At 39.1% G+C, this 25904-nt stretch overlaps 1 protein-coding gene across 4 annotated transcripts in view; it reads left to right on the forward strand.

The window, feature by feature from the left end:
• phip (PHIP subunit of CUL4-Ring ligase complex) overlaps positions 1-25904 on the forward strand; it is a 169862-nt gene that overhangs the window by 401 nt on the left and 143557 nt on the right. For all 4 annotated transcript variants that reach the window (XM_073056444.1, XM_073056443.1, XM_073056440.1 and 1 more), the window contains exons 2-6: positions 77-135; positions 219-248; positions 398-457; positions 7453-7603; positions 7706-7804. In XM_073056444.1, the coding sequence (XP_072912545.1) occupies positions 77-135; positions 219-248; positions 398-457; positions 7453-7603; positions 7706-7804 (399 nt within the window). The remainder of the gene's footprint in view (positions 1-76; positions 136-218; positions 249-397; positions 458-7452; positions 7604-7705; positions 7805-25904) is intronic.

Below are 25904 nucleotides of genomic sequence, written 5' to 3' on the forward strand. Positions count from 1 at the left end.
ATTATGTGGGTTATTTCTAAATTTACATCCACCATCGGGCATCTGATGACTGAACACTGTCTTATTATTTCAATAGAATTGTACTTCCTAATAGCCAGATTTTTGGCATCCGGACCCTGTCAGGAGGCGACCGAGGTGAGTAAATCTACATTTTGGAATTCGGTAATGTTTTGAGGAAGATTTTTCTGTACAATAAACGGCTTTATATGCTCTTTCAGGTCCTGATACGCGAAGTGGAGGAGAAGCAGGTAGGCTGCATTCAGCTCGCATTCTAACTCTGCAGAGGACTTAAGGTTCTGATTTAAAACTGGATCGTCTTTTAATATTTTAAGAAAAAGATGCTAGACATGGATTTTGGGCGAATTTTGATGATTGTAACCAGGGTTTTTTCTTCCAGCTGCTGCCGAAAAGAATTGACTGGAAGGGCAAGGAGCATCCCAGGACCTACGAAAATTTGGTGAGAGATTCATATCACAGAGAAAACTTTCAGAGAGGAAAAATTGAATCTCCCGCAAAAATTTTACCAGGAAAACCCGATTAGCCCCATCCAAAACAAAGCTTTAGCAAGGAAAAACAATAGATAGTAGTGCGTGAGAGATGATTGGGAATTAGTTTGAAAATTTGTGTTAAAATTACGATTACCAGAAAAAATATTTAGTTTAAACTATAGTGGAAATAAAGATACGTCATGATTATTGTGCAGGAGCAGGGTTGCGTGAGTGACGCGAGCGCTCACTGTGGTGAGAAGGCAGCAGTGAGAAAAGGAGGCGCTTTGACTCTTTACACTCCCAGCACTAATGCAGCTTGGCAACGCTGATTGGTCTAAAGCTTCTCTAGTTCATTTATAGATTTGCACACAAACAAATCAAAACAACATTTTGATTCTGTAGAAACGGGTGGGTAAGCTATTTTATTTCTTAAAGCTGTGAGATTATTGAATAGGAGAAGAGGAGGAAAGTCTGATGTTTTATTTAAAAGTAATTGCAGGGCTACAACTTAAAAGACAAACTGAAATACTGTGTTTGGTGGCACGTTTCATTTTAGAATTAAAGAATGAAACCAAGTTAAGATCAGATGTGTTATGCAAAATAGTTTTAGACAAGAGATAGGATGGATCATTTTGTGCATTTGTATCACACTCAGAGACCAGCTGTTACTATGGCAAGGATGGAGGAGCTTGTTGACTTTATTGGAATGTCTGCACTGGATTTTACATTTTAGAGTTTTCGAGATGAATATAAATATTTTATTTAAAAGTGTAATTTGTAAACCAACAACTTTTAAATCCTTGGCATAAAATAGTCCAGTAAAAGCTAGACTTTGCAGATCTGAGCTTGTGAACAGATTTGCAAATTTTTAATGGGTCCTTAATTAATATAAAATGGCAAACAGTACAGCTTGACTGGGAAAGAGGAACAAGAGTCATTGTACGGCAAAATGGAAATCTGGCCACAGAACTTTGAGCTACTTTGTTCTTACAAAGTTACTGCAGCTCACTAAGTTTCAAAAACCATTGATTTTCTTTTACTAGAAGCATATAAATGATTTTGTTGCCAGTTATTGAAGTTAGTTCAGATTTTGGAAGACTGTTTCCACATATTGCTAATTCAGTGGTAAAAATCTTCAGTATTTTCAAAACAAAAATCTAATCCTGATCTTTTGAAATTAAATACCTAGTTCCACAGTTGCACCTTGATCAATTGTAGAATGTTTATTTTATACATTGCAATAAAGTGGAATATTGCAAACATCAGCATCATTATTTATGAATATTAGTTAAAGAGGTGCACATGTTAGAATTTCAAACAGTGTATATTGAAAACATGTTTAACAAAGGTTCCTGTCGCTATGCTACCAGAGCAGACCTATTACTAAATATCTAACAATTTCTGTTGATTTGTTTTTTGTTGTTTTTGTGAACTTACAATACTTCATTATATTTTTCCCTTGATAAAATTTGGTTTGCAAACAGGAAAACTTTTTGAACTAGATCTATGAGAAGAGCTTGGGAAAACAGTTGATGTACAGTTGTTTCAACAAAATACAAATTTTGAGATTCATGGATAATGGTCTGTCTGTATATTCATTGCTACTATAGAGTCATAACCTACATGTTTGTGATTTTATCTAAATTTAGAGAGGGTCAAGTAAAGTAATTTTAGGGATAATTTATTAATCCTTTTTTTTAGAATTTATGCACTAATTTGGAACCACATATAATTGTAATGAGATGAATGATCATATTTATACCAAAAATTACAATAATTTGTTAATTTTTCCTTGCTAATTTCATTTTGTTATAATTTGGAAAATAAGTTTCAGATGTAAATGTTTAAAAGGATGAAATTTATGTATCTTACAAACTGATAATGTTTTCGAAAGAGTAATTGAGTTTGTCTATACCTGTGAAATATTAATTCTTTTAATTTTTTGATGGTAGTCATTTTTCATAAAGCAAAATGCTTTGAGATTTTTGTTGTATCTAAAGTAATTATCTGCAAATTTCTAAACTTATGTAACCTCTGTACCAAATCACTTTGCATAATTTTACAGAATTGTAAAACTAAATTACTTTAGTAACATAGTTGAAGGAGGTAGACTAACCAGTAAATTTAGTTATTAATTATTAATTCTCAGACAATTCAATGTGGCCCAATTATAATACGCATAATTTTTGCTATTTGCTAATTTTGTTTAATTTTTGTTGACATCGATGCAGAAATTGCATGGAATAATTTATGAAATGTTATTCCTTTGATTGTTGAACTTATGACAGTTTGTATACAGCTGTTCTATTTGACAGCAATACTGTATTGTGAACTTCCATAAGATTTTTGGATAGGAATTTATAATATTTTAGGGAAATTTCAAAATATTTCCCCTGCATAACCTACTTATGAGTCATCAAGTTTCTAAAGGTTTTGGAAGAATTGAAACAAATGATGTGGATGGACAAATTGGTTTTAAAAACATCCTATAACAAGTTATTCCTAACATCAGCTAAAAGCTGTTAGAAATAGTATTTTGGTTCAATGTAGAATAACTTCACTTAACTCTTAACATTTGTCATATTTTTACTTGTGTAAAATTGACACACTCATTTATAAGAAATAAAAGATATTTTCTCTCATAATTTGGCAGCTATTCCTACATTATTTTTAATTTGACTTGGAAATGTGGGAAAATTGCTATCCCTTTGGCCATATTTCTATCAGTTTCTGAAGTGACATTACAATTCTCTCTCCAAACTCAGTGAAGGAACCAGATATCAATCTGAAGTTTGTCTTTCTACTTGTCTTTGACCTGTGATCTCTTGTCACACTTCCTTAGTTTAATTTTAAATATTATTGTATTATAAATTTGCGCAGACACCTCTTGGACATCTACTAAGAAATTAATCACAAAAAGCTTCCTTGCAGCTCACACTTTTAACATTTGATATCAGTTTTGCAAGATAAGCATAAAATTCTGACATTCTAGATGGTGTCCCGTCATAAACATTCCTCAAAGATGCAACTTGTCTATGGCCCTAGATTTTTATTGTGATAGTACCACTGTCTGAGCCCTGTTAATAAATGTGTGGAAAAGGGAGAAAATTGAGTTCCCTATTAATTCTTCTGGCACATGGGTGTCTAAGTTTCATCTCTTGTGCAGATGGTTTGTGCATCTTACAACTTTAAATTATGATGGGGTGTTAGTCTGATCTTTCTAAAAATATATACTGAAGTCTTTCTCCTTGCGCCAAGTGCTGCTAAATCACCACTTGGTTGTGTCTCGTTGTAGCAAACACATTTCACTTGCTCTTGATTGCCAGTAGGAAATCATTTTTAGTCAATTTTGTGTCAGTTTACTGACCACCAGTATATCTTGAGTGGTGACAGCTCCAGATGGCCTACAATGTTCTGGAGATCCATCTTCCTGTGCAAGTAATTCTTACAAAATTTAGGAGACTAATATTTTCAGGATTCATTGATTGAGCAGCTGGATGATGTTTAAAAAGATATTTAATTAATCACAAATGTATAACTATTTGTAAAGAACATAATATCTTTTATGCCGACTAGTGATCTAATATTTATTGCTGGAGTTAATAAACTATAATGAGTTTTTTTAAATGTCATAAAGCTATTGGTGGGAGCTGCATGCTCATCATTTCACTGTCTTGCTTGGAAAATAAATGAATTGCTTTATTTGCTAATTTTAAAGATAATTTTTACAGAAACAACACTCAAATATTTTTGCTTTTACATTAAAAAACAGTGCATTGGTGATATTTCATTAGCAATATATTTGGAGGAAAGCACCTGAGATGTGCTGATACAGCCAAGTTATAGAATCATTTTACCTTGGGCTAAGTACAGAATATGTAAAAAATGCACCACAAAAATCATAAAACATTTTCCTAATTATGCATTAAGGTTCTTTTTAATGAATAAAATCTCAGAATATGCGATGTAACCAGCACAAGACATGTTTGGATAAATGCATTTTAGAATAATTGAAATTTAAGTATAAATGAAGTCTATTTATATGTCAGTATGAACTCCCCATTTGGGCTTATATTCTTATATACCACTGTTAATATTTTTTCTCTTTAAGCTGTTTATCCAAACCAATTCCGCCTTCAGTGTAATGAGTCAACATCATCTTTAGATGATGTATACTCCATTTTATATTAGCATTTAATGGGAGAACATATACTGATAATTTCATTCGTTTTCAATGTAATGTCCTAATTTGTGACTTCTGTGTTAATTCATGATTTGTTTTAGTTGTTTATTTTTTAGATTTGGAATAGCTGTGATCTTATTGAAAAGTGTAACAGGCTCAAAGGGCTAAATGGTCTCCTCAGCTACTGTGTAATTATATATTCACTTGCTTGATATTCAAGCAAGGCAGTGTGAAAGTGGGTGCAAATTGTGGATTTTTTTTCTCTTAGCCGTTTTGTATTATTTGACTTACTGATAGTTTGGGAAAACATTAGCTGGGTATTTTTAAAAGATTGTTTTCAGGAAAATCTCCTGCCTAAACACCATGTTGAAATGAAACTATTTTTCGGTCTTCCAAATCTGAAACTCTTCCAAACTCTGCAAATGGCCTGCTAGATTTTGTGTGTGTTGTTCCAACATCTGACTGAAAGTAATTGCCCTTTGTTTTTCCTTCCCTGGTTTTGTGGCACTGTAATTGTTTATTAAGACTCTGTAGGTGTTGCAAAGGATCTCCCTCCTTGGAATAGATTTGGAAATAGATTTTAGGAGTCCTTGCCAGAGTAACCAGTTGTTTTTCTTTCCCATCTGTTAAGTTATTGAGTAGCAGGGTGTAGTGAAGCGGTTAATTTGAATTGGATAATTAACATGGACAGAAACAAAAAGGTAACCATCCAGATATTGTAGTACATAGTTCTTTTCCTGATATACGTAGCATCAGTTTTGATCTGTGCTTTACATGTTGAAATCTTACTGTTATTTGACAATTGGATGCCTACCCCTACTGCCTGGTTCAACAGGGGTATGCATGCTTTAGCACTGTCAATTGCCGTAAACTGAAGTAACAAATACTGGTAGGTTTAGATGGAAAATAAACCATAGTCCGTATGAACCCCATGATTATAGTTTCCTGAGATTCTGATGGTCCTGACAGGATGGAAGTGAAGAGGTGTTTCCACGTGGGAGAGCTCAAAACCAGGAAGTCAGTGTTTAAAAATATGGGATCACTTAGGAGTTCAACTGAATCTTTGCAATTTCTTTTGCTTTTAAAGGGTGATGGACCATTATTATAGATTCTTGATGAGAAGGATGAAGGGGTACTTGGTTAAATGAGAATGGGAAGTTGAGTTTATTTCAGCCACAATGTTATTGAATATTGAATGCTAACTGCTTCTAAAACTGAAGCTTTTGCTTGGCCTTGCAGTGAAATGGCTGAAGTGTTCAATCCTAAGATATCTGTGTATTCCTTGAGACTGATATCTTCTGCAGGACTATGTAGATAAAGACCAGACCATCAAACCTGTAAGGTCTATTGGAGTGCTAGGTCTTGGAATCTTAGCAGGAGTCAGTTTAATCTGACCATTTACCTGTTTTCCATCAAATGTGAAAATGGGTTCCATTCATTCAAGTGGAGCAATGAAAATATTTTAGGGGCCTTTTGACTGTTTATCAGGTTATCCATATTTGCAATATTGATGAATTAGATCATCATACTTTATCATAAAGTTTTGTTGCTATTGTCACTCTAAATACAACCACATGCAATAGTTGAGTTACGACAATTGATACTTAACAAAGGAGCACAAGTAAGTGCTAAACTCCTCAAGTAAAAAGTAAAAAAAGTTATAAATTGCACCAAAGGTGTAGAAGGGTTAAAAATAAAATAACTGTGTTATTTTTGTTTAATGTTTCCAGGAAGCCTTATATCTGTTTGCTACATATTCGTGAGAAGTAGTGATGGAGCTGAGAGTTAATATTATGATGCCATAAATGTTTGAGCATGCAAGTTGTACCGAACTATTTCTGCGATAATACAGATTTTGTTCTGTCGCAAAGAGGATTCATGATAATAGTGATAACTGCTTTCTTTGAACTGCTACTCTATCTAACCAAATTTAGAGTGTAGAGTGCAGTCCAATGAGCAAAGAAAAGATCTTTGCTTGGGTTGCTTCTTGAGCTGAGGGGATAATTATGCATATGATGTTTGTGTATATGACTCAGCAGTTCCACAAAAGAAGTATGGTTCTGGCTTTTGAACTGTGAAGTAATGCAAAGGAAGTGGAAATTGATCATGAATAAGCTGCACATACAAAAAATGCTGGTGGAACGCAACAGGCCAGGCAGCATCTATCGGGAGAAGCGCTGTTGATGTTTTGAGCCGAGACCCTTCGTCAGGACTAACTGACAGGAAAGATAGTAAGAGATTTGAAAGTAGGAGGGGGAGGGGAAAATGCAAAATGATAGGAGAAGACCGGAGGGGGTGGGGTGAAGCTGAGAGCTAGACAGGTGATTGGCAAAAGGGATACAGAGCTAGAGAAGGGAAAGGATCATGGACAGGAGGCCTCGGGAGAAAGAAAGGGAGAGGGGAGCACCAGAGGGAGATGGAGAACAGGCACAGTGATGAGCAGAAAGAGAGAAAAAAAAAGGAGGGGGGAAAGAAACTAAATATATCAGGGATGGGGTAAGAAGGGGAGGAAGGGTATTAACGGAAGTTACAGAAGTCAATGTTCATGCCATCAGGTTGGAGGCATCAGGTTTCTCGGCCCGAAACGTGGACAGCGCTTCTCCCTATAGATGCTGCCTGGCCTGCTGCATTCCACCAGCATTTTTTGTGTGTGTTGCTTGAATTTACAGCATCTGCAGATTTTCTCATGTTTGCGTGAATAAGCTGTCTTTTATTGTTTGTGAATCCAGGAATTTAATTATTCCTTATGTTTTTTCTGTGTGTGTGTGTGTGTGTAAAAAGGTGAAAACACATAGGCACATAGCTCCAGATCACCTCCTTCAGATATGTCAGCGACTTGGACCTCTCCTAGAAAAAGAAATTCCACAGAGTGTCCCAGGAGTCCGTTCATTACTGGGAGCGGGAAGGCAGTCTTTGCTTCGAACAAACAAAAGTACGAGAAGTTCATTGGTAAAGCAATATTCCAATATATATTCCTAATTTCAAAACAAATTCATTTGCTAATTATGGATTTCTTTTTAATTTAAATATGAAGGTTGCAAGCACGTGGTATGGAAAGGATCAGCACTTGCAGCATTGCATCGTGGAAGACCTCCTGAGCCACCAATCAATTATGGCAGCCCACCTAATATTGGTATGTTTATTTTGGGTTTGGTAATGTCCAAAAAAAACTTATGTAGAATACTTGGACTCAATAACATATGTTTTTCATGTTGATTAGCATGGGGGACAAAAATACTTATTAAAGATGCCCAGTATTTCATCATCAGAGGTTATATTGAAAAATGAAATTTGGAATGTGGAATACTGGTACATTTCTCCGGACTAGCTTGAATGATTTGAAAATATAGAAACATAGAAAGCCTACGGCACAATACAGGCCCTTCAGCCCATGAAGTTCTGATGAACATGTCCCTACCTTAGAAATTACTAGGCTTACCCATAGCCCATTATTTTTCTAAGCTCCATGTACCTATCCAAAAGTCTCTTAAAAGACCCCATTGTATTCGTCTCCACCACCGTTGCTGGCAGCCCATTCCACGCACTCACCACTCTCTGAGTAAAAACTTACCCCTGACATCTCCACTGTACCTACAGTGGTTTAATTATTGGGTTTTGGGGTCTTGAGTTTTTGATCCTCCACATCAACCGGCCACGATGGAGAGTGCACTTGATAGCGGTCTGTCACAGGATCGAACTCGGGAACATTTCCTGAGACTGACGCTGAAACATACGTTCTTAAGTGTTTTATATGCATAGAAAGGTAAAATATGTGCTATATACTAAGACAAACGTTTGACTAACTGACGCTTAATAATACCGGATGTACCTGTTCCAACTTACTTAGTGAGAGAACTTCCGATTTTTTTCGATCCTGATGCACCATAACCCACGCACATCCTCCCGTATACTTTAAATCATCTCTAGATTACTTGTAATACCTAATACAATGTAAATGCAATGTAAACTGGTTGCTATACTGCATTGTTTAGGGAATAATGACAAGAAACAAAAAGTCTGTACATGCTCGAACAACAAGTGCTGGAAGAGCACTTCCAGGTTTTCGTGATTCGCGGTAGGTTGAATTCGCGGATGCGGAATTCATGGATAAGGAGGGCCAACTGTACTTGCAGAATGCCTTGGGGTTTTCCTTAATCCTGCTTGGCAAGGCCTTCTCATGGCCCCTTCTGGCTCTCCTAATTTCCTCCTTAAGCTCCTTCCTAGTAGCTTTATAATCTTTCAGATCTCTAACATTACCTAGCTCTCTGAACATTTTGTAAGCTTTTTTCTTCTTGACAAGATTTACTACAGACTTTGTATACCACGATTCCTGTACCCTACCACAACTTCCCTGTCTCATTGGAACGTACCTATGCAGAACTCCTCACAAATATCCCCTGAACATTTGCCACATTTCTTCCATAACTTTCCCTGAGAATATCTGTTCCCAATTTAAGCTTCCAGTTTCCTGCCTGATAGCCTCATAATTCCCCTTACTCGAATTAAACGCTTTTCTAACTTGTCTGTTCCTATCTCTCTCCAATGTTATTGTAAAGGAGATAGAATTATGATCACTATCTCCAAAATGCTCTCCCATTGAGAGATCTGACACCTGACCAGGTTCATTTCCCAATACCAAATCAAGTACAGCCTCTCCTCTTGTAGGCTTATCTACATATTGTGTCAAGAAACCTTGCTGAACACATCTAACAAACTCCACCTCCTCTAAACCCCTTGCTCTAGGGAGATGCCAATCAGTAGTTGGGAAATTAGTATCTCCCACCACGACAACTATGTTATTACTACACCTTACCAGGATCTGTTTCCCTATCTGCTCCTCAATATCCCTATTACTATTGGGCGGCCTATGAAAAACACCCAGTAGAGTTATTAACCCCTTCCTGTTCCTAACCTCCACCCACAGAGACTCCGTAGACAATCCCTGCATGACTTCCACCTTTTCTGTAGCCATGACACTATCTCTGATCAACAGTGCCTGTTCTTTCTGAAACATCTAAAACCTGGCACTTGAAATAACCATTCCTGTCCCTGAGCCATCCAAGTCTCTGAAATGGCCACCACATCATAGCTGCAGGTACTGATCCATGCTCTAAACCCATCTGCTTTGTTCACAATACTCCTTGTGTATTGTGTAATAGACACATCTCAAACCGTCAGTCTGAGCGCATTCCTTCTCTATCACCTGCCTATCCTCCCTTGCACAAGCTTTCTCTATTTGTGAGCCAGCCGCCTCTTTGCCCAATCTCTTCAGTTCAATTCCTACCCCCGAACAATTCTAGTTCAAATTCTTCCCCAGTAGCCTTAGCAAACCTCCCCGCCAGGATATTGGTCCTCCTGGGATTCAAGTGCAACCTGTCCTTTTTGTACAGGTCACATCTGCCCCAAAAGAGGTCCCAATGAACCAGAAATCTGATTCCCTGCCCTCTGCTCCAATCTCTCAGCCACACATTTATCCTCCACCTCATTCTATTCCTATACTCACTGTCATGTGGCACAGGCAGTAATCCCAAGATTACCACCTTTGTGGTCCTGCTTGTCAACTTCCTTCCTAACTCCCTGCAGTCTGTTTTCAGGACCGCTTCCCTTTTCCTAACTATGTCACTGGTACCAATATGTACTATGGCCTCTGGCTGTTCTTCCTCCCACTGCAGGATATCGTGGGCGCGATCTGAAACATCCCGGACCCTGACACCTGGGAGGCAAACTACCATCCGAGTTTCTGTCCTGTGTCCACAGAATTGCCTGTCTGACCCCTTAACTATAGAGTCCCCTATCACTACTTCCTTTCTCTTCCTTTCCCTACCCTTCTGAGCCACAGGGCCAGACTCTGTGTCAGAGGCACAGCCACTGTTGTTCCCCAAGGTAGGCTGTCCTCCCCAACAGTACTCAAACAGGAGTACTTATTGTTCAGGGGACAGCCACAGGGGTACTCTCTAGTACCCAACTCTTTCCCTTCTTTCTCCTGACTGCTACCCTCTTGTCTGTCGCCCGTGGCCCCGGTGTGACCACCTGCCTATGACTCCTTTCTATCACCTCCTCGCTCTCCCTGACCAGATAAAGGTCATTGAGCTGCATCTCCAGTTCCCTAACGCGGTCCCTTAGGAGCTGCACACCAAGTGCAGATATGGTTGTCTGGGAGGCTGGGGGACTCCAAGACTTCCCACATCTGACACTGACCACAGAACACCGGCATCACACACAAACTTCTTTTCCGCAATTAACACAGGTAAACCTACCTCGCTTTGTCCTGTTACGGCCTAAGCCCATTGAGCCAAAGCCCTATCACTCTGCTACCCTCTCACTCTGCTGCGCGCTGGATACGGCAGTCTTTTTAAACTTTTTCCACTCTACTGGCTGACGTTGCACGCCTGCGCATTCTTGCCTCTCTTTACCCGGAGTAGTAAAATGCCTTCGCTCTGGAAATCCTTAGCCGTTCCACTCGCAGCCTTCTTGCTTCAAATCATTGTTTATCTGACTAATTATTATCACCAAGTCAGCTGTTGGTGAAGCATTTTTTTGTTGAATAAGAAGTTTCCATCCATTGCCCAGTGAAAGTTGGGTTAATATTGTCTACATTACAATATGCACATTAATACCTTACAGTTATTGTAATAGAGGTGCTGTGTACTTTTGATAAAATGAGCATGGCAATAAGAAAGGAGAATGCATTAGGGATTATGAATTTGAACTCAATGTAATAAGAATAAAGTTTTATAGTATAAAAGTATTATTAAAAGTGGAATACAACAACTGAAATGTGCTTAGGTCTGGAAATGGTCAATAAATTTTATATAATGATTCTTTAAAATGATGTCTGTTGAATTTTGATTAGTAAAACAAAAGCGCAGACCTTTAAATGTTTCTGATTGGTAGTTGTAAAAGAAGTCCAATTGTGTTGAATGTATTCTGTGACAACAGATTGGGATCGATTATTGTTACTGATTCAGTGGAGCAGAACGAAATGTTAAGTGAGACTGGGAAAGTGGTTGATCCGCCAGAGTGGGAACACGTTGGGACCAATGATCATAATTCTGTTCGTTTTAGTTTAATTATAGAAAAAGATGGGACTGATCCACAAGTCAAACTCCTAAACTGGGGGAAGGGTAATTTTGATGGAATCAGACAGAAACTTTTAAAACTTGATTGGGAGAGGTTGTTTGCAGGTAAAGGGATGTCTAGCAATGGAAGCCTTTAAAAAGTGACGTAGGAAGAGTTGAGGGCCAGTATATTCCTGTTAGAGTGGAGTACTTGGTCAACAAAATTCTGGTTGACGAGTGATGTTTAGAAAAAGAAAGAGGCATATGCCAGATATAGGCAGCTGAGTTCAGGTATGTCTCTTGAGTTGTACAGAGGACGTAGGAGTACAGTTCAGAAGAAATTAGGATGGCAGAAAAGGACCCTGAGATATCTGTAGCTGAAAGATCAAAGAAAATCATAAATTAATATTCTTTAAGTATATCAAGAGCAAAGGAGCAACTAGCGGGACAGTAGATCACTGTTTCATCTAAGATGCACAGCCACACAATAACTGAAATGCTTCTGCACAGGTGAAACTTTCTTTTATTTAATGTTAATATAATTTTTAAATTTGCTGCTACAATTTTGAAATCTATGATAATGTGAAATACCCTATAATTTATTATGTTAATGAATATAATCCACAAAATTTGGAAATAATAAGTGTATCACAACCTTTACTTTGAAACATTTTAAGAGTTACAACGCATGTACATTGCTAGTGTTTCAAGTTACGACACTGCTACAAGTTGTAACAATAACACAGAACGGAACCTGGAAGCTTATTGTTTATAAACCATTGGCCCGCTGGATGCCGACGCCTTCTAGTCAAACACTTTACTTTTGCCATTGTGTTTGTCAATTGTTTTGATTTCCTGATAATTGTTTACTTCTGTTGTGAGTTATGGTTTGAATATGATGTGGAAAAATTCTGTAATTCTGACTTTTGGTAAGTAATCAAAAGTATGTGAATTTTAAATTTTCACTCTAAATATGCACAGTATGTATATTATGAAAAGAAACTTTTTTCAGGCCATGTGAAAATTTCCTGCTCAGAGCAATGGTTGGTCCATGCAGCTGTAAAAAAAAAGGAGGCAGCATTCCAGTAGAACCTCCTGAGGATCAGTGTTGTCATCTATATTTGAAACAGTAGGAAAATAGTGGGATTTAAAATGAACATTTCTCATTTGCATTTATTGTGGAAGAAAAATATGGAAGCTAATTTGTTTAGCGGAGGAAACAGTGATGGAGCATATCATTGTTACAGAGGAGATGGTGCTGGAGATCTTGAAGATGAATAAAGATGGATAAATCCCAGGGGCCTGATCATGTGTATCCTTGTATGCTATCGGAAGCAAGAGAGATGATTGCTGGGGCCTTGTAATAGATCTTTGTATTTTAATTAGCCAGAGGTGAGGTTTCAGAAGATTGGAGGATAGCTAATATGCTTTTGTTTTAGCATATTATTAAACTATAGGCCAGTGAGATTACATTAGTGGTGGGAATGTAGTTGGCAGGGATAGGATTTATTTGTATTTAGAGAAGCAATGACTGTTTAGGCATGGCTTTGAGTTTGAGAATTCATAGCTTGCAGATTGACTTTCTTGAAGAGGTGAACACAAGGATTGACAAGACCGTGGTGACAGACATTTTCTGCATGTGTCCTAGCAAGGCCTTTGATAAAGTTCTACATACTAGGCTGGTCTGGAAGGTTATATAACATGGACTGCTGTGACCTAACAGACTGAATACAAAATTAGCTTAGTCATAGGAAGAAAAAAGTTGTGGAGGGTTGTTTTTCCATATTGGAGCCCTCTGGCCAGTGGTGTGCTTTAGAGATCTGTGCTGGGTCCTTCATTGATTGCATGTATATTAATGATTCGAATGAGACATAGGTGACATAATTCTAATTCTGAGATGACGCCAAAATTGGTGACATTGTGAACAGTGAAGAATGTTGTCTAAGGTTACATCAGGGTCTTGATCAATTGGGAAATGGCTGAAGGAATTTGGACAGTGAGAAGTAATTCATTTTGAGAAGTTTAAATGGAAAGATCTTGGGGAGTTTTGTTGAACGCAGAAATCTTGGGGTACGTGTAACTAGTTTCCTGAAAATAGGACTGCTGGCAGGCAAAGTGGAGAGGAAGGCATATGGTATGGTTGCCTTTATTTCGGAGGTATTGATTATAAGGGTTGTTGTGCAATGCTACAGTGTACAAAATGTTGGGATAGGCCACACTTGGAGAATTATATGCATTTCTGGTCACTATGCCATAGGAACGATGTGACTAAGCTAGATAGGCTCTCGAGGATGCTGTCTGGATTGGAGTGCCTGAGTTATCGGGGGACCTGGGTCAGGCCAGGTCTGTTTTCCTTGAAGGTGGCTGAGAGGTGAAATTGACAGAAGTATATAAAATTCAAAGATTCCAAGTATGTACACAGTATAGATCCCTGAGTTTCATCCTGCTGCAGGCAGCTACAAAACAAAGACACCATGGAACCCGTTCAAATAAAACATCAAACACCCAATGTGTGAAAACAAGAACTAATCACACGAAAGGCAAAAAAAAAAAGACTGAATAACACACAGAGTATCAGACATCTAAACATTAAATGGTCTAGGAGTGTTCAGTTTAGTTCAATTCAATTCTGTTTAGCGCCGTGTCATTTGTTGACAGAGCCAGTCTGTGCTGAGGCGGCCTGATCAAATCAAGTAAAAACACAGCAATAAAAAGGGCAACCAGAATCAGAAACGCATGCAACGTGAACTTCAGAGTCCTCCAAAACAACTCCAAAGCTGTAGACTCTAATTATGAAACTGCAGAGTCCTCAAAAAAAAATGCCTCAGTGGCATGAGCTGCATAGATCAATCCTTGTAATGTGGATCCAACATTCCTGCACCTTCCTCTGGCAGCAGCAAGTGAGAGGGAGAGGGACTGGTCAAATGTAGGCAGATGGTGTAAACACCTTCTTGCCTTCTGCTTTCATCCTCGGCAATTTCTATCTTGCTTAACTCTATAATTGGCAATGAGTAGTGAAGCTGATCATGAGTTTGTGCTCCACCATTAAGTCACACACACTGCTCTCAATCATGCCAGACTGCCCTGGAGACATCAAAAGCGCCAATCACCCAGTCAGCTCAAAAACTCACTATCAAAATGAAAACCTCAATCCAGTTGCATGCAGTTCAGTTGAAGAAGCACATTTAAAAGAAGAAGAAGAAAATAAATAGTTTTTTGAACTGTCAGTCTGTAGGACATTGCCGTAGGTCACTGGCGCTACCTTAAGACTTTAAACTGAAAGTAAATTATGAGAGGCGTAGAAAAAAATTGATAATTAGTGTCTTTTTCTTATGGAAGTGTCTAAAATTATCATTTTAGATTTATTATCAAAGTACATGTATGTCAGCAAGTACAACCCCAAGGTTCATTTTCTTGCAAGCATACTCAATAAAACATAATAGAATCAATGAAAGACCACACCAACAAGGCGGACAACCATTGTGCAAAAGGCACCAAACTGTGCAAATACGAAAAGAATAATGGTAATAAATAGGTAATAAATATTGAGAACGAGATGAAGAGTCCCTGAAAGTGAGTCCATAGGTTGTGGGAAGAGTTCAGTGATAGTTCAAGTGTAGTTATCCCCTTTGGTTGAAGGCTCTGATGGTTTAGGGAGAATTGTTCCTGAACCTGGCGGTGTGAGTCCTGGGGCTCCTGTACCTCCTTCCTGATGGCAGCAGTGAGAAGGGAGCATGACCTGGGTGGTAGGGATCCCTTATAATGGATGCTGCTTTCCTGCAACAGTGTTTCATGTAGATGTGTTCAATGGTTGGGAGGGCCTTACCCATGATACACTGGGCTGGATCAATGACTTTTGTTGGATTTTCTGTTCAAGGGCATTGGTGTTTCCATAGCAGGCCGTGATGCAACTAGCCAACATACTCTCCACCATACAGCTATAGAAGTTTGTCAAAGTTTTAGATATCATACCAAATCCTCACAAATTTCCAAGGTAATAGAGGCACTGCCATGCTTTCTTCAGAATTGCACTTGCGTGCTGAGCAGAAGATTAAAGTGAGGGAAGAGGTTTAATAAGGTATATGAGGGTTAAATTTTTTACATGAAGAGGAGTTAGTAACCTGTCTTGTACCGTTCTATGGAGGGAGCTGCCAGTAAAGATGAAAGCAGAAATAGTAACAACAGTGAAAAGTCACCCTGGCAGGTACTGAAATGAGCGAGGGCATAGAGGGATGTAGAGTTAATTGGGATTTTGGGATTAGTATGGGCAGATATGATTGTTGGCATAGACTAGGTGTGACTGCTTCTATGTGGTATCTAAATTCATCTGCACATTTTATTTTAAATCCTACTACTCTCCAGAGAAACAAGATGTTTTCCCAATGACATGTGACTGTTTCCACTCGTCATTGGCAACTAAAAACAAGTTAACTGGTTATCTGTCCCATTTGCTGTTTACAGTTTTGATGCACCCATTCCTCCGGAAATCATTCCTGTTCAGAAACTCAGTGTATGTGAAGAGTTTCTTAGCAAGCTTCAGTTTTAGGTGATTTTTCTCAATTCATTTGAGATTGCTGGAAAAATACAGTTGTGATCATGAATAACTTGCAATTTAATAAGGAGGGAAGACATGAGGGAAACAGCTCAAGTGTGTCATATGAATTTCTGAAATGGTAATGGGCCTAGAAATTCTGCTGCATTATACAGTGTTTATTTGCTCTATGCAGTTCCACTTTGATAAAAATAATTTTGTTAAATTGGGAACTTGCCTTCTGAACTTTGAAGTTGACAGTTTTTGTTGCGGGTTCTTTGTACACCCAAAGTGCTATTTTGTGGTTGCACCCAGATATCAGTGCTCAATTGCTTGTGCACATTTGGACATCACTTTTGGCATTTTCATTCTTGTGTGTGAGACACTCCTGCAGCAATTCCTCCACACTGTGGAATCTGGTGTTGGGAAAGAGAGTCAGGTTGATAACTCGAGAAATTCTTTTGTATCTCGGAAGATGAGTCTAATTGTGGATTAGTGTCAGATCCCCAGCAGCAGATCTTTCTTTATCACTGGACTCTTCTCCTCATGTTCTTTCATTTTTATTTTGGAACCACTGTTGTATGAGGTTCAGAGAAACTGGAATAGTGGCCGTATGGAGAGACAGGTGGACAGAACAGGGTGGGTGGGTCAGGGCATCAACATGGGACAAGGGACTGGAAAGTTTGACAGGGAGCAACTGAGAAGGATAATATTTTAATTAAGGTGGAATACCTGCAATTGGTTGGCAATAGGGACTGCTGAAGTTGGTTCCTTCAAACTTGAAGTAGGGCTCGCATGTAACAAAGTGATTTTGTGTGGCTCTTGGGAAATAAATACATAATTGAAAATCATGGAGGTAAAGTTCAGGTATATATTCTAAGCTGTTGAATTGTGAGGCTTATTAGTTTGAGGAGGCAGTTGACTTTTGTATGATTTTAGTGCTACACATGTAATCACACACCAGGTAAGAATGGCAAGAACTTAATTCTGCAAGTGAGCCAGATGGACTATGATTGTTTCACAGTGAATGTTAAAGATCTAAGCTTGCGCTTTATTCTGGATCTATTTAATTAAATGAATTAAAATTCTACGAGTACAATGATGGGTCTTGAATTCTAATTCACATTAAGCATGCTGGGGGTAGGAATGATGGAATTTGAAAATTTATGACACGTTTTATGGGGTAGCTCATGTCAGAATGATCATGGGTTTCAAGTGAAAAGTTAGATTCAAAATAGGTTCAATGACAGGAATCAGAGGTATTAGTTGACATGCTTTAGTGACTGGAAGCCTATTGTTAATAAGACCATAAGACATAGGAGCAGAATGAGGCTATTCTGCCCATTGAGTTTGCTCTGCCATTCAATCATGGCTGATCTCTGATCCCTCTCAACCCTATACATCTGCTTCTTGCCATATCCTTTGCTGCCCTGACCGATCAGGAAATGGTCAACTTGTGCCTTAAGTATACCCACGGTTTTGGCCTCCACCACAGTCTATGGCAGATCATTCCACAGATTCATCACTCTTATTTTAAAAATTTCTCCTTACCTCTATTCTAAAAGGTCACCCTTCAATTTTGAGGCTGTGTCCTCTAGCTCTGGATACCCCCACCATATGAAACCATTCTTCTGAGTTTCGGTGAGTACAGGCCCAAAGCTGCCAAATGCTGCCCATATGTTAACTCCTTCATTCCTGGAATCATCCTCGGGAACCTCCTCTGGAATTGCTCTAATGACAATACATCCTTCCCAAGATAAGTTGTTGACAGTACTCCGAGTGCAATCTGACTAGTGTCGCATAAAGACTCAACTTTTTCTCCATTTTTTTATATTCTATTCCCCTTGAAATAAATGCCAACATTGCATTTGCCTTCTTTACCACAGACTCAAACTGGAAATTGATCTGGGAATCTTGCATGATGACTCCTGAGTCCCTCTGCACCTCTGATGTTTGAACTATCTCCCTATTTAGATAATAGACTTTTGTTCCTTTTACCAAAATACATTATCATACATTCCCCAACACTGTATTTCATTTGCCATTTCTTTTTCCCATTCTTCAATTTGCCTAAGTCCTGCTGCAATTGTATTGCTTCCTAAGCGCTACCTACCCCTCCACCTTTCTTCGTCTCATCCACAAACTTTGCCACAAAACCATCAGTTCCATTATACAAATGTGTTGGTGCGTGGCCAAGTGGTCAAGGCGTTCGTCTAGTTATTTGAAGGTCACTAGTTCGAGCCTTGGCTGAGGCTTGCGTGTGTGTCCTTGAGCAAGGCACACATTGCTCTGTGATGACACCAGTGCCAAGCTGTATGGGTCCTAATGCCCTTACCTTGGATAACATTGGTGGCGTGGAGAGGGGAGACTTGCAGCTTGGGCAACTGCCGGTCTTCCATTAAAAAAAAAACCTTGCCCAGGCTTGCGCCCTGGAAGCTTTCCAAGGTGCAAATCTATGGTCTGTCGAGACTAACAGAGGCCTACCTACCTATACAAATGATTGGCAAACGATGTGAAAGTAGCGGTCCCATAAGACCATAAGACAAAGGAGCAGAAGTCGGCCATTTGGCCCATCAAGTCTGCTCCGCCACTTCATCATGAGCTGATCCAATCTCTCCTTAGTCCTATTCCCCTGCCTTTTCATCATAACCTTTGATGCCCTGACTACTCAGATACCTATCAGCCTTAAATACACCCAATGACTTGGACTCCACTGCTGCCCGTGGCAACAAATTCCATAGATTCACCACCCTCTGGCTAAAAATTTTTTTTCACATCTCTGTTCTGAATGGGCGCCCTGCAATCCTCAAGTCATGTCCTCTCGTACTAGACTCCCCCACCATGGGAAACAACTTTGCCACATCCACTCTGTCCATGCCTTTCAACATTTGAAATGTTTCTATGAGGTCCCCCCTCATTCTTCTAAACTCCAAGGAGTACAGTCCAAGAGCGGTCAAACGTTCCTCATATGTTAACCCTCTCATTCCCGGAATCATTCTAGTGAATCGTCTCTGAACTCTGTCTAATGTCAGCGCAACCTTTCTTAAATAAGGAGTCCAAAACTGCACACAATATTCCAAGTGAGGTCTTACCAGTGCCTTATAGAGCCTCAGCATCACATCCCTGCTCCTATACTCTATTCCTCTAGAAATGAATGGCAACATTGCATTCGCCGCCTTCACCATCGACTCAACCTGGAGGTTAACCTTGAGGGTATCTTGCACGAGGACTCCCAAGTCTAGTTGCATCTCAGAACTTTGAATTATCTCCCCATTTAAATAATAGTCTGCCCGTTTATTTCTTCTACCAAAGTGCATGACTGTACACTTTCAGACATTGTAATTCATTTGCCACTTCTTTGCCCATTCCTCCAATCTATCCAAGTCTCTCTGCAGACTCTGTTTCCTCAGCACTACCAGCCCCTCCACCTATCTTTGTATCATCAGCAAACTTAGCCACAAAGCGATCTATTCCATAATCCAAATCGTTGATATGCAGTGTAAAAAGAAGTGGCCCCAACACGGACCCCTGTGGAACACCACTGGTAACCGGCAGCCAACCAGAATGGGATCCCTTTATTCCCACTCTCTGTTTCCTGCCAATCAACCAACGCTCTATCCACGTATGTAACTTTCCCGTAATTCCATGGGCTCTTGTTTAGCAGCCTCGTGCGGCACCTTATCAAAGGTCTTCTGAAAATCCAAATACACAGCATCCACTGCATCTCCCTTGTCTAGCCTACTTGTAATTTCCTCAAAAAATTGCACTAGTTTTGTCAGGCAGGATTTTCCTTTAAGGAAACCATGCTGAGTTCTGCCTATCTTGTCATATGCCTCCAGGTACTAAATACTGACCCCTGTGGAACACCATGGCAGCCAACCAGAAAAGGCCCTCTTTATTTCTACTTGCTCTCTCCTGCCTGTCAGCCATTCCTTTGTCTGTGCCAGTATCTTTCCTGTAACGCCATAGGATTTTTTCTTGTTAAGCAGTCTCGTGTATGGCGCCTCATCACGTCTTCTGAAAATCCAAGTAAATGATATCCACAGTCTCTCCTTTGTCCACCCTACTTGTTACTTCCTCAAAGAACTCTTAACAGACATGGTCTCCCTTTGCAGAAACCTTGCTGACTTTGACTTATTTTATCATTGCTCTTCAAGTACCCCAGAACCTCATCCTTAATAATAGACTCCAACACTTTCCCAACCACTGAGGTTTGGTTAACTGGCCTATAATTTCCTTTCTTTTGCCTTTCTCCCTTTTTAATGACATTTGCAATCTTCCAGTCCTCTGGGACCGTGCCAAAATCAAGTGATTCTTGAAAGATCATGACCAGTGCATCCGTTAACTCTTCAGTAACCTCTCTCAGGACTCTGGGATGTAATTTATGCAAAATACCCATTAAGTTATCTGTGGAATGCAGTGGTGGCCAAGTCCGTGGGTATTTAAGGCAGAAGTTGATAGTTTCCTGATCAGTCAGGGCATCAGAGGATATGGTGAAAAGACAGGTATATGGAGTTCAGTGAGTTCCAGGATTTGCCATGATGGAATGGGGAAGCAGACTCAATGGGCTGAATGACCTAAAATTGTCATCTAATAGAAGAATAAGAAATGCAGAGAGTAAACAAATAAGGCAAAATGAGTTAAAATATAGTGCTTAAAGAAAGTATTCATCTCCCTTGGAAGTTTTCATGGTTTATTGTTTTACAACATTGAATCACTGGATTTAATTTGGCTTTTATGACACTGATCAACAGAAACGACTCTTGTGTCAAAGTGAAAACAAATGTCTACAAATTGGTCTAAATTTATTACAATTATTAAACCCAAAATAATTGATTGCATAATTATTCACCCCCTTCAAATCAGTGTTTAGTAGATGCAGCTTTGGCAGCAATTATAACCTTGAGTCTGTGTGGATAAGTCTCTATCAGCTTAGCATATCTGGACACTGCAATTTTTTCCCCCATTCTTCTTTACCACAGCTGCTTAAACTCTGTCAGATTGCATGGGGATAGCGAGTGAACAGACTTTTCAAGTCCAGCCACAAATTTTCAATTGGATTGAGATCTATATTCTGACTTGGCCATTGCAGGACACTTAACTTTGTTGTTTTTAAGCCATTCCTGGTTAGCTTGGCTTTTACGCTTGTGGTCATTGTCTTGCTGGAAAACAAATCTTCTCCCAAGTTGCAGTTCTTTTACAGACTGCGTCAGGCTTTCCTCCAGGATTTGCCTATATTTTGTTGCATTCATTTTACCCTCTACCTTTACAGACTGTAGAAGCTTCTTCCAGCTGACTTCAGGACTTATAAGTCCTGCTGTAGTGAAGCATGGTGCAGCCACCATCATCCTTCATGGTGGGAATGTTTTTGATAAGTCTGATGGCAAAAAAGCTCAATTTTATTTTCATCAGACCATAGACCCTTCTACCTGATTTCAGTCTCCCATATGCCTTCTGGCAAACTCTAGCCAACATTTCATGTGAGTTTTTCTAAACAGTGGCTTTTTCTTTCCCACTCTACTATAAAGCTGTGATTGGTGAAGCACCTGGGCAACAGTTGTTGTATGCATGGTCTCTCCCATCTCAGCCACTGAAGATTGTAATTCCTCCAGAGTTGTCCGCTGGAACAAGCAGGATCTCCCAGTGGCCACCCATTTTAGTTCCACTTCCTATTCCCATACGTCCATCGATGGCCTCCTCCACTGTCGTGATGAGGCTACACTTAGGTTGGAGGAACAACACTTTGTATTCTGTTTGGTGGTGTGAACATTGATTTCTCAAACTTATGGTAATGCCCCCCCCCACCTTCATCATTTCCCATCCCCACCCCCCCCTTCACCATTTTCCATCCCCTTTTCCCTCTCTCACCTTATCTCCTTGCCTACCCATCGCTTCCTTCTGGTGTTCCTCACCCACCTTTTTCTTCCATGGCCTTCTGTCTCTTACACCAATCAACTTCCCAGCTCTTTACTTGATCCCACCCCCTCCAGGTTTCACCCATCACCTGGTGTTTCTCTCACCCTTCCCCCCACCTTTAAAATCTACTCCACAGCCTTTTTCTCCAGCCCTGCCGAAGATTTTGGCCAGAAACATCGACTGTACCTTTTTCCATAGATGCTGCCTGGCCTACTGAGTTCCTCCAGCATTTTGTGTGTGTTGCTCAGAATTGTCATAAGTCATAGTAGCCTCCGTCAGTAGTCCCATTCTTGCATGGTCACTTGGGTTTTGAGGACGGCCTGCTCTAGGCAGGTTTCCAGCTGTGCCATATTCTTTCCATTTCTTGATGATTGACTTAACTGTACTCCAAGGGATATTCAGTGATTTGGAAATTTTCTTGTATCCATCTCCTGACTTGAGTTTTTCAATAACCTTTTCACAGAGTTGCTTGAAGTGTTCTTTTGTCTTCATGGTGTAGTTTTTGCCAGGATACTGACTCACTAGCATACAGGTGCATTCCAGATACAGGTGTATTTTTACTACAATCAATTGAAACACCTTGACTGCACACAGTGATCTCCATTTAACTAATTATGTGACTTCCAAAACCAATTGGTTGCATTGGTGATGATCTTCTGTGTCATATTAAAGGAGGTGAATACTTATGCAATCAATTATTTTGTGTTTTATATTTGTAATTAATTTAGGTCACTTTGTAGAGATCTGCTTTCACTTTGACAGGAAAGAGCTTTTTCTGTTGTTCAGTGTCAAAAAAGCCAAATTAAGTCCACTGTGATTCAATGTTGTAAAACAATAAAACATGAAAGCTTCCAAGGGGGTGAAAAGTTTTTATAGGCACTGTATAATTTAAAAAAATTAGAGTGGGAAATAAAATATTAGAACAGATGTTGGAGTTTGATGAATACTTTCTGATGGAGGTTTGAGAAACAGGTTGCTTGAGGTGAAAATGTTGATTAATTACAGGAGGATTTGGAATGGCTGAACAAGTTCTTCAACTGAGTTTTTTCTGGTTAATTTCACTGTAACCAGTACAGTCTTTTAGTTTAAAGAAGGTTCCTCCTTAAGTCCTTTTGATGAGCAAAGGAGGTAAATGGTTTTCTCTCAGACTGCTGGAGTTTCATCAGTGCTTATGACATGCAGGGTGATTCTCTTTGGCAAAGATAGTAGATCTTGTAGAGGATTGACACTGATTGTTTTAAACACAAGCAATTCGCTGGAACCATGTATTTGATGCCAAATTATATAACTTGCTCAGTCCAACCCTCTAGAAGTAAATTAAATTGAAAATTTATCATAGAATGTGAGACATCACCACAGTGAGGACATTGATTTTGAAGCATCATGACCAGAAGTCATACACTGATCCCTGGTTAAAATGTAAGGAATTGCATTAACCTCCGTATGGTATTAAATTAATTAGTTGGATTTGATCCAAAGTTAACAGTCTGTTGTTAAAATTTGAATGATCAAAGAGCTTAATGACACAGAATATGAAATGTAAAGAGTCCAGTAAAAAATATGCTTTTGAATCTGAAAGGAAAGATTGGTTAATCTTTTGAATGGAATCGTCATTTCAGTGTAGCATTGCCTGCTGTACAAATGAAGCATCTAGTTCTTTGGTAAGGGAACATTTTCTCACTTTAGCTTTGTTATTATGTAAACACGAGCACAACAACATTCTCTATTCTGTCGCTGCAATATTCTTTTTATTCTCCGCCCACCATCCTTGTGGATTCATGCAGCACAGAGACGGACACTTCAGCCCACCACATCTTTGCTGATCTTTTTGCCCATCTGTATTTATCCCATTTGCCTGCATTAGGTCTGTATACTACAATGCCTTGGCTATATCAGTGCCTTTCTAATTGCCTGTTAAACATAATGATCATACTACACCATCTTCTGTGGAGGCATGTTCCAGATAACAAACAGTTTCTGTGTTTATTCAAATGTATTCCCATCAAATCCCATCTATGAAAAAAAAGTGCAGTTGATGTTTTGGACGAAGACCTTTCAGCAGTCTCTCAACCTGAAACATTTTTCCGTAGATGCAGCCTGGCCTGCTGAGTTTCTCCAGCATTTTGTGTGTGTTGCTTGGATTTCCTGCATTTGCAGATTTTCTCTTGTTTATGATTAGAGTCACTTGAGATACTTCTCACATTCTTACGTGGAATAAGAATTAGTGACCCTAAAGGGGAGGTACTAAATTTAATGCATGTCTTGTGAGACATAGCTAATTAAAAACAACCACAGATTAGGTCAAGTATGTAATGGAATGTGGAGGAACTGGCATAGACACCAGAAAATATATTGTGGATTCATAAACAAATCATAAGTCTTTGTAAACTGGTGAATGGGTTGAGAGACAATAAATCAGCCATAGTAAAATGATGGAGCAGACACAGTGGGTGGAATGGCCTGGTTCTGCTCCTTTGTCGTATGTTTTATTTGGGGGCATATCTGGTGTGTTGAATACAGTTGTGCATGTTGGACTAGAAGAAAGGTTCTTCAGTTTTGAGTTAGTTTTCACAAAATGACACTGGGCTAAGCAGAATGAGTAACTTGTTGAGTAATTCTAACATTCCCTGAGTTTCTACTGTTTTTATGTCCCAGGTTAATTTATTATTTCTGCACTGGAGTGATTTGAACTCTTTATCTTCAGATCATTTATCCAGCTTTTTGGGTTGGAAGTCCTGACTGTACATCATCATGAGCTTCATATCTTCTATTAACCTTTGGAGGTTATTATGATGAAACCAAGCATGGTAAATGAAGTTTGAAAACCAGTTCTCTAGTGATCGAGTTTGATGGGCTGAATAGCCTAATACATTTCCTATTTCGCTGAGACATTTTAAAATTATCATCATCTTGATAGATTGAATTTGGAAAGATCTTTTATGGTTGCAGAATTTGTAATGAAAAGATATAAAGACGATGTGCAATGAGTAATGTCTGTATAGAAAGTCATTGGAACATGGAATACTTTCCTCAGGTGCTGCTGAGGCAGAGATCATTAGATCCTAAAATTAAAAGCTTATTTAAAATAGTGGTAGACTGAGGCATAGGGAGAAAGACATGCTAATTGATCTATTACAAAGTTAAAACCAAATAGTTTTGGTACATAATCATGCATGTCTGCCTACAAAATCTATCCAGCGCTGTTGACAAGTAAGCATTTAATTCTTAGGCGTTGGCCTTCTGTACAGCAGAGCTCCCAGACTAGGAAGTATGCCCGTTGATATGACACCATGTCAGAGCTGGCATACTGTAACTAAGCAATCCTATTAAAAATGACCAGGGAATTAGCTATTTATTTTCTTGGTGGCACAATGGCACTGCAGATTGTGCAGCTGTCCTATAGTCTGAGTTCAGTTCTGACCTCCAGTGCTGTCTGTGTGGAGTTGGCACATTCTTTCTGCCACCAGGTGGGTTTCCCCACAAAAATCTTCCATCCCCAAAACCTGCTGTTTGATAGGTTAATTAGCTGCAGTACATTACTTTTGGGTTGGTGGGACATTTGGTGTAGGTGTCTATAGACGCAAGTTACAAGGAAACAAGTAGTGAAATGGAATTCCTTTGTGAGTCAGTATTGATTGGATCAGGTGAATAACCTTCTGCAAGTTAATTAAATATTTTTTGTATGCTTGCTTTCTTTATTTAAAAAAAATTATTTAACATTTATTTTT

Source organism: Hemitrygon akajei, chromosome 9, assembly GCF_048418815.1.
Source record: "Hemitrygon akajei chromosome 9, sHemAka1.3, whole genome shotgun sequence".
In the NCBI taxonomy this organism is placed as follows: Eukaryota; Metazoa; Chordata; class Chondrichthyes; order Myliobatiformes; family Dasyatidae; genus Hemitrygon; species Hemitrygon akajei.